This window comes from Cotesia glomerata, linkage group LG2, assembly GCF_020080835.1.
Source record: "Cotesia glomerata isolate CgM1 linkage group LG2, MPM_Cglom_v2.3, whole genome shotgun sequence".
NCBI lineage: Eukaryota > Metazoa > Arthropoda > Insecta > Hymenoptera > Braconidae > Cotesia > Cotesia glomerata.
In genome coordinates this window covers 407832-426700 of record NC_058159.1, presented here as the reverse complement: position 1 = coordinate 426700, position 18869 = coordinate 407832, and the positions used below count along the sequence as shown (strand labels likewise).

Here is an 18869-nt window from a genome sequence, read left to right as displayed (position 1 = left end):
TTTTATTTTTCGATCCCGATGAGTTTCGATAATCAATAATTATTAACGTCCGTAATTTTATTTCTATACACTCATTGTCCTTTGACATCAATAGCTGTGATATAATATCATAAATAATAAAGTACAATGTCATCGGTGTTCATCTTGTCGTTCATGCTCATAGATGAGAGTGCTTTTTAAATTCACTGTCCAGATTTTTTTTCTTTAAGAATTGTTGTTATGAGAATTGTCACAGTGACTAGGCTGATTATTTTCAATGATATTGAATAGCGTGTATGTGTTCGGTGATTAAATAAGTAATGAAATTTGATTTCGTTAATTTTTATTTACTCTCTCCCTCTATTGGACAAACGGAAGTATTTCTTTCATACCTGTGCAATAAATGGAATCTTAAAAGGTATTTTATCAAGCTTTACATTAACCCACATGAAAAAACTATATATGGCTGAACATATATGGAAAGTTATATGGGGAATATGTGATCATATATAGCGGCAAAATTATATATATGAAATAATAAATGTTTTTTTAATATAATGAAGATATTAGTGCCGTATATTACTTAGTATATGTTATAAAATATACTATTATTATATAAAAATTACTTATATAGAAAACTATATAATAGATAAATATATTTTTCGTAAAATATATGTTGAGATAGATTATTACTGTATACTTTCATTTATAAAATTTCAATTATATGGCAATATATATTATTTTATTATAAAATACCATACATAATACCAGATATTTATGATATGTCGAAATAGGTCAAAACGGAAAGATTAATAAAAAAAAAAAAAAAATTAATAGTTTGTCGTACATCTTAAGTTTCAAGAGCAACTTGATCAATCGAGTTTACGGTCGAAGCAAATCTGAATTTCAGTAAATTAGTAACACATCACGAAATATTTTCTTTTTTTTTATAACTTTTTTTCAGAGAATTATTTGGCCTCAGCATTCTATTGTAATTTTGATACCAATGTCAATATTAAAATTATATTGAACATATAATTTAAAGTATATTTTAAATTATACTGAAAAATACATTGTTCTTATACTATTTATAATATAGTGTTGATTATAATATGTACGATATATTTAATCATATATAGCTGAAAATATAATTGAAATATATGTTATGAGTATAACATCAATTATTGTATATATGAAACGGCAAAATTTTGCATATGGGTCCTTATATAATCACATATATTTTTATATATGTAAAATATAATTTTTTGTACATGATGAAGGATATATAGCTTTTTCATGCGGGAAAATAACTAACTTTTTAAACCAAAAATTTTTTAAACAAAAATTTTCTTAGATAAAGTAATATTTTCTGGAGTCGAACAAAATTATCTTGTCTTGAGAAAATTTCTTCTTGTACCAAAATAGCTTAATTTTCCCTGAGACATTTTTTGGTCTGACTAAAATTTTTTTTTAATGTATAATAAAAAGACTTAATAATTTTATTTTAATTTTCAAGAAGTGTTCTATGTATTTTTTAATAAAACAATAACAATACTATATCATACACAGAAAAAAATGCTCTTGAATCAAGTATGTAATTTTGAAGAACTTAATCTTGATTTGAGTAGAAAAATTCTTAAACTTGGAAATTTTTCTTAGTTTAATGAAATTTAACTTGACTCAAGAATTTTTTGCCTTGATTCAAGACAATTACCCTCTTCAAAATTATTTTCTTAGCTTAAGAATTTTTCTCTCAAATCAAATTAATTTTTTTTTTCGGTGTATAATAAAAAGACAATAATTTTTTTTTTAATTTTCAAGAACTGTTCTCCGTATTTTTTAATAAAACAATAACAATACTATCTCATAAAAATTTAATGACACAATTAAGATAAATCTGAGTAAACTAGTCGGCGACAATACCAGCACTTAGCTCCCGCTAAACAATTTACCCTGACGATATATCGGCAAATGACTATTAGACACCTCGAACCCGCGTCGGCTAGAATGTGAAACAACACAGGAAGATTATCGGCGTAATGCTGATGGGACTGTTAAACAGATACACCTATGGCTTGAATGAGGATCCTCGGTATTGAATTAAATGTAACATAGTCCGACTGGAACTATTCTCAGATAGGGAATTCTAGAATAGATATAGAGCAGCGTTGAGTTGAGTGTTGGATGTCGTGTATCGTGTAACGTGTCAAGGAGTACTAGCGACTATACTGAGCCTCTGGACTATGGACTATGGACTATGGAAATGCTGTAGCACACGACAACAATACAATGTGATTCGGTTCCCGTGTTAGATGTCCACAGACAATGCCTTCACCCTCTATCTATCTATCTATCCATCTATCCATCTCCCTCTACTGTCCACGTCCGATGACAGTTGCGTCCTGTCCACCATCCACTAACATTGCCTCTCCGTAACATTTTACATCGCTAAGGCTAGTCCCTAGTCCTCTACTCTGCTAACTCCACACGTCTTTCTCCATTCCTTTCCTTCTCGCTTAGTTATATTCCATTCCATATGTAATATAACAGCTTCCAAGGCTATCTCTCCGAAGCAATCTACCTCTTACCCTCATCTGGAATAACCCCTCCCCTTCCTCTTCTCCTCTGTCGCTATTATTTCCATACCCCTTTAAAAAAACACAAATGTAGTCTACACAAATGTAAATATAAATAAACAATCAACCTACGGGTTTTATTCATTTGTTGATAGTTTGAACATTTTATCGGCGATCTAATGATGTGGTAGCACTAACGGGTGTATTAATAGTAGCATTCCGCGGACATGCATTTTGCAACCGCAGTAATAGATTTTGTTGTTTTTTATTTGAGGAAAAAAAAAAAAATGAAATAAAAATGAATAAATGGGCAAGGCACGACAAGCCAGTACTTAATATTCTCATGAATAATGATAGATTTGTTGATATACTAGGAGCCTGAACGAAAAATCATTTATCTTTTTTGCGTTCACGTGTCTTAGTCTACTGCTTAGTTACATGTGATTTTATTATTATCATGTTGATAAGATTCAGTTGTACTACACTGATAGAAGGATTTAGTACGGAGTACTTAACTGATTTAGTAACTAAATTTTATTTATTTGGGAGAAACAAATATTTTGTACCCATCAATATTATTTGTTACAGTTTAATAAATAATTTCTTTATATGAACAAAGCCTTATTACATGCAAATAAATATTTATTTCCTCCAAATAATATTTAGTAACAGGTACTAAATATTGTCGGTAGATGGCTATGCTTTAATTCCAATGTTTATGTGATACATAACCTATTCACTAACTCAAATTATTTTATTCAGCTCGATTATGGGAGATTTATCTTCCCTTTGAAAACACACATACTCCCAATAAATGGCTTCTATTTATGGCTTTTCTCAGTGGAGTTTAGATTACATTTTTCAATTTGTCTATTATTGATATGTTAAAAACTTAATTTGAAATTTAAAAATGTATCAAACAAAAAAATATAATTTAATGAGATTCTTTTCTTTATAATACCTTAAATTTTTTTACTTAAAATTATTTATTTTAATTATTTTGATTTATTTTAAGTTAAAAAGTTAGGTTAAACTCTAAGATTAGTTAAAAAATTAATTTCTTTGATACCAATAAACGATTTATTGAGTAGCAATAAATCATTTGTTAAATACTACTAAATATTTATTTGGTGGAACTAAATGGGCTTTAATAAATTATTTCGTACTTATCACTAAATATTTGTTGTTGTCTTTTAATAATTTTGATTAGATTTTTTTTCAACAACTTGAAATTATTTTTAAAAATCAAATAATACAGTGGTCGATTACTCAAATTTTTCTACTAATGTATGCAAAGTAGTTTATAAAAAAACAATAATATAAAATGAATGATGACTCACCAGTTGTAAAGAGGACGATCGCCTTGAGACAACTGTACTCAGCAGAATCCACATGAAGCGCCTTGAGTTTCTCCACCTGCTCTTGAAAAATCCTAATGTGATCCATGAACGCGACGACGCGGTCCGCGGCCATTGGTGACGCGTGGAGACCCGCCGCCGCCAACAGGGGTGCCACGTGAAGCGGCATCGAGCACTGGCTCGCGTTCAGTACGAATAATTCACTCCACACTAGCCTGAGGAGCGCCACCTGGTCGGTGACTTGGAGATCGGGAAAAAAGGGAATATTTCGCGCCCATTCCACCGCGGAGAACAGTAATCTCGCGGCTAATTCACATATATTGTCGATCCCCATTATGTTGTTGGGTTGCATGCACTGGCCGTATCGCGACGTCGGGTAAGGCTCCGCTCTCAGGAGGAGGCTGATGTACGACGAGAGATACGAGTGTCCGTTCAGGCTGGCACAGGCCACCGCGTCCCCGTTCGACAGCGCAAATTGACCTGGCAAACCTGGCAAAGACGGCTGCGACGGAGGGACTCTTCCTCTTTGGACCGCTGAAACACAAAATTCATTTTTTGGTGTTATTTTTTTTTCTTACATGTCTCTATTATCGTTTACAAATCAATATTTCAACAAATTATTCAGAATACATTAGTCAATTATAGTAAGATAATAAACCCCCTTAAGTTTTGAAAAGCTCAAGAGCAGAATCAGTAAAAAAATATTGAGCTTTTAAAGTTGTAAAGTTAAACATTGTCTTGGATTGATAGAAGGATTTATTAATTATTAATAAATTAATTTATTTGAAGACAATTATTTTATTTATTAAATTTTAATAAATATTTTTTAACATTCAATAAATATTTATTTGGGGAAAAAGTACATTTATTAACAGTCAAAATATTTATTAATAGTTTACAAATATTTATTAACAGTTAATAAATATTTTGTTGAGTGAATTTGTTTCGCTTGCAATAAGATTGCTTATAAACAAAAATCATCTTTATAAATTATTTGCATTAATTATATTACATTATAATAACGTTTATTGTAAAATACCAAATTCTATCACAGCTCGTAATTATCTTTTATATTTCTAAATATTAAAAACGTTAATTTGCTTAGTGAATTTAATTATTATCATGTAATTCCAGCTATAGGGTTATAAAAAGTTTTAAAAGAAAATTGCTATTTTTGCTTCTTATTTTAAACTAGCAGTTCAACCCGGCTTCGCATGGGTATTTAACAAAAATTTGAAATTATAACATAGCCTATGTCTAACAGTGAAAGAATTTTTCAAATCGGTTCAGTTGTTTTGGAGCCTATTCAATGCAAACAAACAAACAAACAAGCAATCAAATCTTTCTTCTTTATAATATTATTATAGATAAATATTTGTTAACAGTTAACAAATATTCATTAATCATTAATAAATATTTATTAACAGTTAATGAAGCTTATAAAATATAAAAAAATTCTTTTATCAGTGTATGAAAAATGACATTTATTTTATTTTACAAAAAGTAACGTTCAGATTTCAATAAAAATTTAGGCGATAAAAAGAAATAATATATTGAATATTTTGCGTAATAAAAAGTAAAGACTTTTATATAATAATAATTGATAAAAATCTTTCAAAAATTATCTCTGTCTCTCTTTCTCGACTGCGACTGGATATGAAAATTTTTTTCCAAGTTTGATATAAAATTATTAAAAAATTAAAAACAGTATTAAAGTTATCAGCAAAAAATTTGTTGTACATTTTTTAAACTTTGATATGGCAGTTTGTTTTTTTTATTTATTTCACTTCAGGAAATCAATTTTCAGCGATAGGGATAATATCGCTTTGCGCTTGGAATGCGAAAAATTACAGGGAAAAAGAATAAAACAGACATAATATCAAAGTGGTGAGATTAATCAGCAACGGTACATACTGATGATCAAAATACCTCGAGATTAAATAAAGATTCAAGCACGTAGGTGAGTTTTCAATTTTGATCTGACACGCATTCGTAAATCGTTAAGACAAGTTGCAATACAAAATACAACTATAACTGCATAACTATACATTTTATATTTGTATATATCTATAGGGATTTCCTTACACGGGGAAAGAGGAATCGTGCAAACTCACACTCGTGTCCACCCGTCCATCAGCGCGTTCGTTAACTAACAAACGTATCTCTCCTCTCGTGCATATGCAATCCCAAAGACGAACAAGGCGGAGGTTCTTCTCAGCAGGAGTCTTTAATACGATCCAACCTCGAGAGCTCTCTCACCTTCTCCCGGAACCCTTTACATGCATATAAGTGCATACAATATATATATATACTACCAGCAGGGTGCGCACTTTAGTAAACTGACATGTGAATTCCGCATGAAGTCTAACAGAAAATTGATCGACGCTTACTTTTTTTTTTAACTTTTTTCGCTATTAATTCAGATTTTTTAATTGAAAAATATCATAATTAATTAACTCTAACTCTATCGATTGGGTGATAAATTTGATTATTACCATCTTTATTCTAATTGCTTAAAAAAATAAGGAAAATTCTTCCCTGGCATATTTATATAAGTAATTTTTTTTTTTTAAGTTAAATTTAGTATCATTAAAAAGGTATTGTATCTCAGAAATTATTAACATTTTTAAAGATATAAGCTCACCCCGACATTACATTCATCAAGACCTTTCATTTGAGTACCAACATCAATTTTTCATATATTTAGTATATTTATATATTTCACAAATACCATATATATAAAATATATAAAAAATGCCATGTGGGTACTTAAATGAAAGATCTCGATGAGTGTAACATTGAAATGAGTTTATATCTTAAAAAATGTCAATAATTAAGAAATGACCTTGTGTCCCATGAACTATTGACATTTTTAAAGATATAAGCTCATCCCGATGTTACACTCATCAAGACCTTTCATTTGAGTACCCACATCAATTTTTCATATATTTTATATATTTATATATATTATATATATGTATATATGAAAAATATATCAAAAATGCATGTGGGTACTCAAATGAAAGCTCTTGATGAGTGTAACATCGGGATGAGCTTACATTTTTAAAAATGTCAATATTCAAGAAAGTACAGTGCAATTTAACAAAATGATTTAATAAAGCAAAATTTTATTTATTTATAGTTTATAAGTCACGGCAGTCAGATAGTGACCGCAAGGTTGCTAGTAAATATAAAAACGCGTACAAACATCCCATGGGAATACTGTATACTATGTACTGTATAATACGACAGAGTAAAGTTGGTATGCAGATTTAGTACCGTTAGTTGAACGATCATTTCTACAGGTAAGGAGATTGTGTAGATGTATAGGAGGAATATACCGATCTTTCTTCCCTCTGCTCCTTTAAATCATGTAGCGTTATTTTTTTATTATTATCATTTTTATTGATATTGTTATTGCTAAGAGATGAGGAATATCGAGAAATCTGATACAGATTATTTGTGTTAAAGTTATTTTATTATCATTAATATAAACGCCTGAATGTTTATTTATATTTATGTGTATTATTATTATTTTTATTAGTAACCTATTGACAAGATTTACGGTGGTTAGTACCGTCTATTAAAATTCAATGCAAATTGTTGTTACAAGCATGTAATACGGAAATATATTATGTATTTTATCATTTATTTTAGCATACTGTTGATGTTGATGCTAAATATTTAACACTACCATTCATGATTTAATTGGAATATAAATAATATTATCCATTACATGTACCATGACTCATTATGCTTATTTGCAATGTGTCCGAGTAGAGGTGAAAAATTATAAAACACGACACGTAAGAATTAATATTTACTTTTCAATACTTGTCGTTTTTTTCTTTTATTGAATTTATTTAAAATGTATTGCCGATTTTTTAAAAATATTTATTTATAAAAATCTCAGATAAGCTAAAGAGATTGAAAAAAAAATAATTTTGATTTTGAAACTTATAGTTTCAAACTGAACTCTCTGGTAAGGAGAAGAATCAGCTATCATTCGCCCCCTGGCGGAGATTTTTGGAACTTCATTTAGTAGAAAAATTATTTATGGGCTAAATTGTATAATAGATAAAAAAAAAAAAAGCATATAAAAATCGAATAATGCAGAATTAGTGCTTATTTTTTAATAAATTTTAAAAATTAATCATAAATTTGAATATGCTATAAATGTCAAATTTATAAAAAGCTTTAATGCAATAAAATTTCTTAAATTAAAAAATTGACAGGGATAGTAACAATGACTTCAATGATTGATTTACAATGAAACCGGCAAACAATAACTTTCCTCATACAAATAAAAATACCCGATAACAAAACGAAATAAATTCAACAAGCGTATCCTATAAACCAAGATGGAGTAAATCGCATGACTATCAACATGATGCATTGTGAAAAACTCTCAACGTCTTTGCAGCATACGTTAGGCATTCTTAGCTTCCCATGATTTGCAACCGCTCGTTATAAGTTGTAATATGTATGCATGTATGCAAGTAAAGTATCAAACGGTTTGGTTACACTACTTGGTAAAGCCATATCATATACAAACATACACATACAAAAGCGGTAGAGAGTAGAGGTTTTATTTAGTTTGATAGGACTTAAGAATATATAAGAACCGGTGGCATGCTAAGTAAAGGTCGTGCGCTCTCAATCTTAACCCAATAACCCGGTGAACATGTAGGCCACTGGCGTAGGGAAATTGTAGGTGGATTTAATCTTCCTGTTACCCAGCTTAGTAATTATATCTTCAATTAAAATCTTAACCTTCAATCTTGGTCTTTAATTAAAGAGCCGTAACTTGGATTTATTCAACCATCGATTATGTAGCGTTTGATCTTACCGACGAGTGTCGGGCGCCATTACTCACCAGCTTAGATATCCATCAATTTGTCTTATTATATTTATTACATTTATTATATTAAGGGTTAATGATAATCGACAAATCGCGTTAGAACGTGAACGAGATACATGATACATGATACATGATATCATTGTAAATTGATCCTATACATTAGACACACATAAGTTCACGTTAAAAAATTTTCTAATATTGTCTAATATATCCATGTATAATTTTTTGATATAAAATGATTATATATGCCTATACGTAATTTTTTAACCAAAATTAGTGTAATTAATTTAAATCAGGATGTTGTAGACCAAAATGATGTTATTAATTTGTTTTTTATTTTATTTATTTTAACATACAACGTTATATCGTAAAATTTGAAGGTATTTATTATTTTTTTTTTATGTTTGTATTTTTAATTTAACATGAAAATAGTTAATTCTAATTTAAATTAATTATAGAAGAATTTAGATCTGATTATAGCAATAACAAAGTTAGTATAAAAATTTTCCAATAGATGGCGCATGGTCGATAAATTGTCTCATTAATAGAGAGTTAATTTTAAAAAGTTAAGCAATAAAATAATATTTTTTTTGACTATGCTAAGGGGATTATTTGACATGAATTTTTAAATTAATTATCAACAGAATAAATTTTTGGTAAGTACGATCTGTTGACAAACAGTTAATAAAAATTATTTTTGATTTTCTTATATAGACATATATGAAAAAAAAAATTAGAATCAAAAAATTTTTTAACGGATTATTAGCGAGAATTGTACAGTGCAACTGAGTGCAAACAACCTTTAGACAAACGTGACATAACACGTAATACAGAACATAACCTGAAAGTTGAGACAAGACCGTCAAGTTTTCGTATTTACGTGCTCGTACGTCACACGCATGCTTAATTAATTCTGTCTTAATAAACGCAACTGCTGGTTTCACCAACGATTAATTACCATTTCAAACGATGTTATCGCCGCGGGTGATCATTCATACGCGGATAATATTCAATAAATGTGTTTGCGATATTTATTTTTTTTTATTTGGAAATTTATTGCTCAATATCGGTAATTAATTTATTATTTTATTAATTGATCCTGATTTTCTCCTGATACATTTTTAAAGATATCAAGATTTTACTTTTAATTGCATTGATTATTTATTAATTTTTTTGAGCTTAGAAAATTGTAAAGCATTTGCGATTAAAAATAAAAATTCAAACAATTAAAAAAAGAATAGAATATTTGATTTAAAATTTATTGTTAGGGAGGTGCTAAAAAAATATTTTATAAAATAAATTTACGATTTTTAATTTGAATAATTTTCAAAGAGTAAGTCAATAATTTAATAAAATTAAAAAAGTACTTCGCATCATTTATTGTCAATAATTTAAACTCTCGCGAAAAAAACTTCATGAATTATTTAGTGATTATTAAAAGAAATAATAAATCAGTTTCTAAATATTCAGAGGTTAAATTAAAAATTAAAAAAATAGTAGTAAGTCCTATTTAAAAAAGTTAATCATCTTTTAAATATAAATTATTGCAAAAACTGAACTAAAAATTCATTTTATTGACTCATTAAAATTTTATAATAAAAATACTAAACGGAATTTTTTTAGACCAGTCGACGATAAAATTATGTTGGTGTATGCCAAGTATGTTTAACTTTATTGGTCATACATGACGACCTTGAGCAATGTTTTGACTAGCCATACGTGTCCAAATTCTCTACAGTCTACACACTCGACTCGTGTGTTTGTTACTATATTTATATGTGCATACGAATATATACGAGGAGTATTTGAATATGACGTAATCGGAGGAACGAACAAGTGGACAAGAGTGAAGTATAAGTATAAGTATTATATACCTACAAGCGGTAAAGAGAAAACATGTGATACAAGATGGAACGTATAAAATATGTATGAAATGTAGGAATGTATGATACGAGGAGATTACAACTATCAGTTTAGTTGGAATGGAAATTGAAGATTGAGGCTGAGTCATACTTCTTCTTCATCGAATAGAAGAAAAGTTCCTGTTTGGTGTGCGTGTGGTCGTGTACTGCACCACGGAAGAGCGGTCCTACACCAGCTTACTTGTAATTTATAATATATTATATTGTCTGGCATCCAACAGGATTGAAGTTACAAATTATCTTCCTGATTGACATTATAGCTTCATCATCTAACGATTCCCGATCAGAACATCTGATTTTTATGTAAATAAAAAATTTTTAAATGTAAACTGATACGCAATCAAGCGGTGATAGTAATTGGAGATTTATTTGTAAATAAACCTATTCAATTTTCATTATTATGATTATGATCATGATAAAAGTGATAAATCATCATTTTAATTGAATAAAATTTTTTAGTTTTTCTTTTTGTCTGCACACAGAAAAAAAGAAATATTTGATCGAAATGAGATTTATTTGAGCCAAATATATAAGATAGTTGGATATGGCCAAATAAATATTTATTTCTGGTAAATATATAATATATTTGAGCGATTTAGTTGCGTCAAATAAATAGTTTATTCATGGTAAAGATATGGTTTATTTGTGGTAAATAAATCATAGTTGACGACAATAATGAACTTTTAAAATTTATTGTAACATTAAAGTTAGCTATCACTTGACCAATTTTTAATTTTATTTAACAAATAAATTAATTCTAAAAAATTATTTTTTAAAAATTGCATTTTTAATTTTTTAAAATCTCTACATGTCAATTTTTTTCTCTTATTTTTTTTGCCATAATTTATTTTTTAACAAAAGTTCTACAAATTATTAAATATCTGCTAAATTATTTTTATCAATTTTCAGAGATTATAATAATGGCTTTAAAATGAAAAAAAAAAAAAAAAATGATTTTTTATTCTTTTAGTTGAATAATGAAATATTTTTCGTGTCTTCTATTGAATGAAAGTGTTAATTGTAGGTTAAGGATAATTTAAATTTGTTTTCGTAAAATATAATATTTTAAGCACCTTACCTTATAGGTTAGGTATGACTTTTTTTAATCCCCAATTAATGAATAGTTATTAATTAATATTATTTATGCAAATAAAATATTTTTTGAAACGTCGCTGTAGCTTAAGTTGCAATCAAAACATTCAAGTTTTGTTTTCAACGTTCAAGTGACGTCATGAGAGCAGTAGTTGAGAGTTTTAATGCCAAAGATGTCGTTGTTTCGGACAAACTTAGCATCTTTACCACAAATAAATGATATATTTATGACAAATAATAAAATAATTCGAGTCAACTGTTATATATTTACTTGTACCAAATATATATGGTTGTCATAAAGAAATATTTAAAAAAACGACTCAAATAAATTGATTTATTTGAGACAAATAATTCTTTTTTTCTGTGTGATGATTTTAAACGAAAAATGACTCATTACTATCTTAGATGTTAATGATTAAATTCTCTTACATATTTTGCTTAATAATTTTTGATCACAATATATATATTTTGGGTACTTTTAAATTATATTTGCCTTAAGAAAGTTAAAATTAGTGAAAAAGGTATAATAAAATCTAAAGTTAAAAGCGGAAATGAATTACAGTAGGAAGTGGAAAAGATACAGGACGCTTGACAATTAGAATAGGCCTGGGCAGTATTCTAGGACACACGATCTAACTTGAGTTGGAACTTTTATATACGTCTATTCGTAGAACCAGTCTTTTGATGCTGTAAAATAACAGCTATTAATTCGTCACTGGTATAATAATTACCAGATATAACATTTTGTCGGAAGACCGAAGAACCACTGAAATTACAAGACGTATATATAGTTTATAAGTGCAAGCAATTTGCTGAGGTACCCAAATAACAAACAATTTTAAATCAGAGAGCTGGGATAAATCTTTGTATCCCGCATCAAAAAGCATCAAAGCTTATTGGCTTTCATTTTTATAAATTAAACAAAAATTCATTTAAAATCATTCATGTTAAATTTTTAAGTATTTAAAATCATCATTTGCCTACGATAAAATTTATTTTTTATTTAATCCCTATAGTATACTAAAAAAACTAATTTTATAGTCTCATATATATAAGTACTATGAAGTAGTAAATTTCTTTATTGAATAGCCTTTGTTATTGACGTCAACACTGAATATGATGTTCAGATCTAAGCATCATTACGATTTTTTATTAAATAGTTAATATTATATATATTATTAAGAAAATAAGAAAAATTTTCTTTCCAGAATAGTCATATGATAAAATTTGTTTTTTTAGTGAAATTTCAGTGAAAATCTCTAGATACATAATTAAGAAATGACCTTGTATCTTGTGAACTATTGACATTTTAAAAGATATAAGCTCACTCCGATGTTACACTCATCGAGACCTTTCATTTGAGTACCCACATCAATTTTTCATATATATGTATGTATATATGAAAAATATATGAAAATACATGTTGGTACTCAAATGAAAGCTCTTGATGAGTGTAACATCAGGATGAGCTTATATCTTTAAAAACGTCAATATTTAAGAAAGTACAGTGCAATTTTACGACTTACGTCTTAACCTTATAAATCTTCCGCGTTAATAGACCATCAATAAACAAATATCATACTTCAAGTGACTTATGTTTATAATAACAATAACAATCACGAATAATAAATAACAAACAACAAAAGACACAAAACAAGGTTGGCCGGCCCGAGGCAGTGCTTCCGTTCCAAGTCATTACGATAATTTATCCGGAAAGGTTAAAAAAGAAGCATGATGCCAAGCTCATACAGGGGCGAAGTACCTCGGGGTATTTCATCCTCAAGATCCAACTCCCCAACATCCATAATCTAATGGTACATTCTACACTACCAACACACCGTAGCACAATCCGGACGCTCATCATCATCATCATCATTATCATCATTATCATCATTATCATCATCATCATCGTCATCATCCTCGAGAATTTGACGAAGGTTCCTCCTGCCGACATTTACCAGATACCAGTGCACCGAGTCCGAGATGCAGAAGAGTTCAACCAGAGGATGAAAGAAGCCCAGCCAAGATCAAGAAGAAGAAGAAGAAGAAGAAGAAGAGGATCGAATCGGGGGAGAGGTCGGAGGAGGTTACAAGGTTACACGCGTCCAGAAGAGAGTAGAGGGCCCGGCTTTGGGTCCGCCTAACATTCCCACGGTGTCTGCTCGAGGCGAAGGCGCGCAAGGCCCGTTCAGATACAGATGAGAGTGGAAGTTGGTATCGAGCTGGACCAACAACCAGGGAAAAGATAGGAGGGGAGGCCTGTAGCCGTTGCTGGACGGTACTAGCTACAGTAATGTAACAAGGAGGAGAGGGAGCATGGGCTTACTCGGCCCGGAGGTACTATAAGAGAACTAGAGGAGGATAGGAGAATTACTTACACGGAAAAAATTTTTTGAACAATTTATAGGGAAAATCATCGACTTGAATTGTAATTGTCGGGGACTAGAGCGCTGCTTTATCATTTATTAGTAACAGCAATATTTTTTCGGACTCTCCCGTGAAATAAAAAAAAATTTATCAAGCTTTCTACACACTTGTAATATAGAGATATTATTGTAATATATTTTAGATATTTTATTAGCTTTGTTAGAATTACCTGCAATTCAATAACAACTCATCACTGACATGTGTAATTTTTTATACAGCTGATAAGTCAAGCGATTGCAGCGCCACCTTATAGTTGGTGGATAATACCGTTATCTAAATTTATTTTTACTAGACTCCGGTAAATTTTTTAAAGTTTCAGTAAAAATATTTTTTTAAATGTTAAAATAGTAAAAAATAATTAATGATCTTATTATTTTTTACCGGTATTTAATGATTCTTTTCTACATTTTTTTACATTGTATTTGTGATTAATTATCAAAAGAATTGTAATCAAAGCAACGAAAGTAGAATGTTTTATAATTACCAAGATTTTCACGGTAATTTTTGGAAAAAATTTCTTTATTACTTTTTTCCTTAACCTCTATCTTCCTATTATGTACAATATTCATCACACATACTTCTCAGCACACACGGTTTGTAATAAGTCAGTATCAGAGTTTTATAACTTTAAGTAACTCAACATTGAACATTAAACTCCAGAAAAGAAGCCACCAGACATTACATGCTCGTAGCTGTTATACTTATGATTATGATTAAGGATAAGGTGGATAGGAGGCAACCGCGCAACAGCTTATTAATACCCGAGTTTTGTTATTTTCTCGAATCGCTACGTTGATACGACTGACACGACTAGTGAACCTATGTTGTATGTGTTCTATGCACTACGTTTAAGTTAAACCTGGTATTAAATAACTTTGCTTTTAGTTATTTGTTTGCCGATGGATCGAGAATATGAGTGATTTAATCCAACATTCAGGGGTTGTAATTATAATTACTTGGTTGGATCGTTTAAATGTGATGGTTATATGGAAATTTACATGTACACGGTAAAAAATTACCGTTACATGCCACAATGTTGAAAATAGTGGCGGAAGTTTTATCTATTAATTTTTTTTCTTCATCAATAGGTACTATATTATCATATTTAATCAGTAATGTTAACATTAGAGCTACTATTTTCGTAGAATAATTATTTTAAATTATTATTTTCAACAGGTTATGGGGGCCCCAGGCTGGTAAAATTAAATCAAGTTTTTGAGACGTGATTAAAGTAAAAAATTTTTTGCATCCGTAGAATAAATTTTAATAAGTAATTTTAATTATTTTCCAACTATTATCATGGCTATAATTTTTTTTATTGATTTTTGAATGCAATAAGTTAGATTGTCGCCATCTTGCAGTTACTTTCTACGAGAGTAACTTTCTCGTTAAATCAAAGTAATTTTCTATCTTGGTTTCTTCCCATGTACTGAGTATGAAGATGATGCTAGTATTTATCTATAAGAAGTGAAGATAGAAGAGGTTCGAATGCAAAACAGCCGTTATATTGTAGTAAAGTCACCTGTAGCGAACCAGTTCGTACGGTTTATATTAGTTGGACGATTGTAGAAAGGAAGGATCGACGAGTTTATCGTGGTGCTGTCTGTATCGTGTGTACGGGTGAATAGTGAGGAGAGGAGGACATCCAGGCAAATGAGTATATAGGGATCGATGAGGATGTTAAGGAGTACTCAGGTATATATTTAAGTCCATACTAGTCGAGAGTCTAGATAACAAACTTTTTTCCAGAGCGACATTCCGGATCTGAGACGTTTAGTTATATTACGACTCTTAGACTATGAATTAAATTTATTGAGATGAGTTGCGGCTGGAGTGGAGACCGCAGAAGTTAAGAAGTCTTATAGTGGAGTCTTATGATGCAAGTGATTATACGGACGTTTGACCGTGAAATTCGGTAGGCTCTATACCTGCTCGATGGGACTACATATTAACATATCTGTGTTGATGGATTGAATCTCCGGGATAAGTTTCATTTGAGATTTGTTTTCATTCATAAAAATTTACACAAAAAAATCTGACAATAAAAATCTTACTCTAACAGCTTATACATTGGACAAGAAAATTATTATGATTCAAAGGCAATAATTTTGATTGATGTAAAATTGAAACAGTAAATTTATAAATAACGTCTGAAATTATTAAAAAAAATTTCTTTATAAATTAAATAATAAATATTCTTTACTCAAATAAATTTTTTCAAAAAAAAAAAAAAAAAATACTCTTGAGTCCGAAAAAAATTTAATTACAACTGTCTTGATTTAAACTCAATTTTTTTGCATAATTGCAATAAAAAAAAAATCTTTGCTAATAATAATAAAAATTTCAATCAACCGCTTACTTAAACCTGAAGTTTAATTCTATCAATAAAATAATTTAATAGATCAATAAATAAATATAAAATGAGCGTGCTATAAAATAATTTTTCGTAATTTAAAATCTACAAAATTCTGGAACGACCATAAGTGATCATGCATTAATTTAAATAAATCTAGAAAATTCCTGGTTGACATATCAGTACAATATATAGTCTATTCCTCCTCGTATCTGATTGATGACGCGACATCGTCCGCATTTTCGTTCATTAAAATACAAAGTAGTCATTAACATTCTCGGGTCACCGTTTGGGGTTGAAGAGCACGACATTCCTACTCACATTTACACATCACAGTGCTGTAAAATAATAACAAGCGGTAACAATGTGTGAATAAAATGCATATTCAGAGGCACAAGGTCCCGTCACCAAAATACGCTTCTACCCCCTTATACTCGTATTAAAAAAAAAAACTACAAATCGTACACCAATATATCTTTATATATAGATATTGTACACGAATCCCATTGCTAGAGAGAGGCATAAAAACACATATATCTCAGGATATAAAGACCGAATGAGGAAAGATATATAAAGTCTGTAAGACTGAGTCTCGTGCAATCAGAATGTGAAAGTTTGGTCGTAAAGCGGCCAGCTGTGAGTTCACTCTACTCAGACTGACTGTATTATATATATATATTTAAATGTATGCTTGATTTCAACTCAGCTCAAGTAAAGTCTATCCTTACCTTCTGTATAAGAACTATTTCTACCTCGCTCTGATACATGACCACGACAACAGAACACGGCAGCAATACCGGCGATTAAACATCAATAGTAATAGTAATATATTCAGCTAATGCAATAAATTTACTACGTAATTGACTTTCGTGAAATTTCTTTATTTTAATAAAATCTAATCAGCTATACCTTTGAATACGAGTACCTGCTTATTATTATAATTATAATTACAATTATCCATTCAATTTAACCCGTTTACCCTTTATTAGCTTCAACTTGACTTATTTTAATGCTAGATTAGTGAGTCAGTTAGACGGACAAATTATTTTTAATTTTTAATAGACAATCGTAACTTTTTTCCGTAGATTGTGATTTCGCTAAATTAAGTAGCCATTAATTAATATTTGCTTTATATTTTATGTTGATGTTCATCGAAAGGCTTTTTGCAGTTTGAAATAGAAAAAATATCAGATATTTTAGGGTTGATATGCTCATATATAATTTTTAAACCAAATGAACTTTTTAAAACATCCAACAGGTGGCACATGATCGCTAAATCTTCTCCTTGTAAGAAAGTTGAATTTTAAAATATAAGTAATTTGTATTTATTATTTAATTAGCTCACCTAAAATTGATTTTTAGTCTAATCAACTACTAAATCAATTTTAGTTTATTATGACACGATAATTGACGCAAAAATTTCTATAAAAATCAAAAAATTTTAAAGAACTCGCTACATTAATAAGAAAAACAATAAATAAAATCTTACAACAAAATAACTGTCTTGTTAATGAAACTCCTTTAAATAAATGAATACTTTAGTGTCTTTAATTATTCGGAATGAGTACAATAGAATGCAGTATAGCAGCTTTTATGATATGCATAAAATATACTTAAATATTATTATCTTATACATATAATATGCAAATTAATATCACACACTCGTATTAATTCATTGAAATTTATTAACCACCAAGTGTTTTAAATATTAAATACATCCCTTTTGCTTCTATATAACAGCCAAATGCATTTTGTGTCTAATATAAACAGTTGATAAGTAAAAAATCTTCAATAAATAAATAACTAAACGTTGCTGAAAATTCTTTCATCGCGTGTTTATTATTTGTTCACAAACGACCGAGATAAAATGCCTCAGGACATGAAAAAAAAAAAAAAAAATAAAAATAAAAAATGATAATTTTTTCAGTAATTTCAACGTTGTTCGATGAAAGTGTGCAATTATCGGTTGTACGTTCACGGAAATCTCAAACTCGGGTGTATGCTACGGTATATAGAGAGAAGTTAAGTAAAGCTGAGAGTAGAGAAGAGCCCACGCGCGTGTATATCGGTAGGTACGATCATCGACGACGACGACGACGAGAACCTCACGGTGTATATACAGGTATAGCTTCTCCTCGGCAGGACTCTCTCGGGATTACCAATCGTCGATTTCCCGGAGTCGAGAAACCTCGCTAATTGATTAAAGTCACGATCCCAAAGCCACCCGAGAGGGCTACACAATATCATCTATAATCTCGATACTCTGCTCTCTTCTCTCTTCTCTCTTCGGGATCCGGTAGT

The 18869-nt window shown here is 29.6% G+C and overlaps 1 protein-coding gene across 2 annotated transcripts in view; it reads right to left on the bottom strand.

Moving 5' to 3' along the window:
- Window positions 1-18869, bottom strand: part of LOC123260208 (steroid receptor seven-up, isoforms B/C) — a 79727-nt gene that overhangs the window by 37040 nt on the left and 23818 nt on the right. For both annotated transcript variants that reach the window (XM_044721219.1, XM_044721220.1), the window contains exon 3: window positions 3896-4447. In XM_044721219.1, the coding sequence (XP_044577154.1) occupies window positions 3896-4447 (552 nt within the window). The remainder of the gene's footprint in view (window positions 1-3895; window positions 4448-18869) is intronic.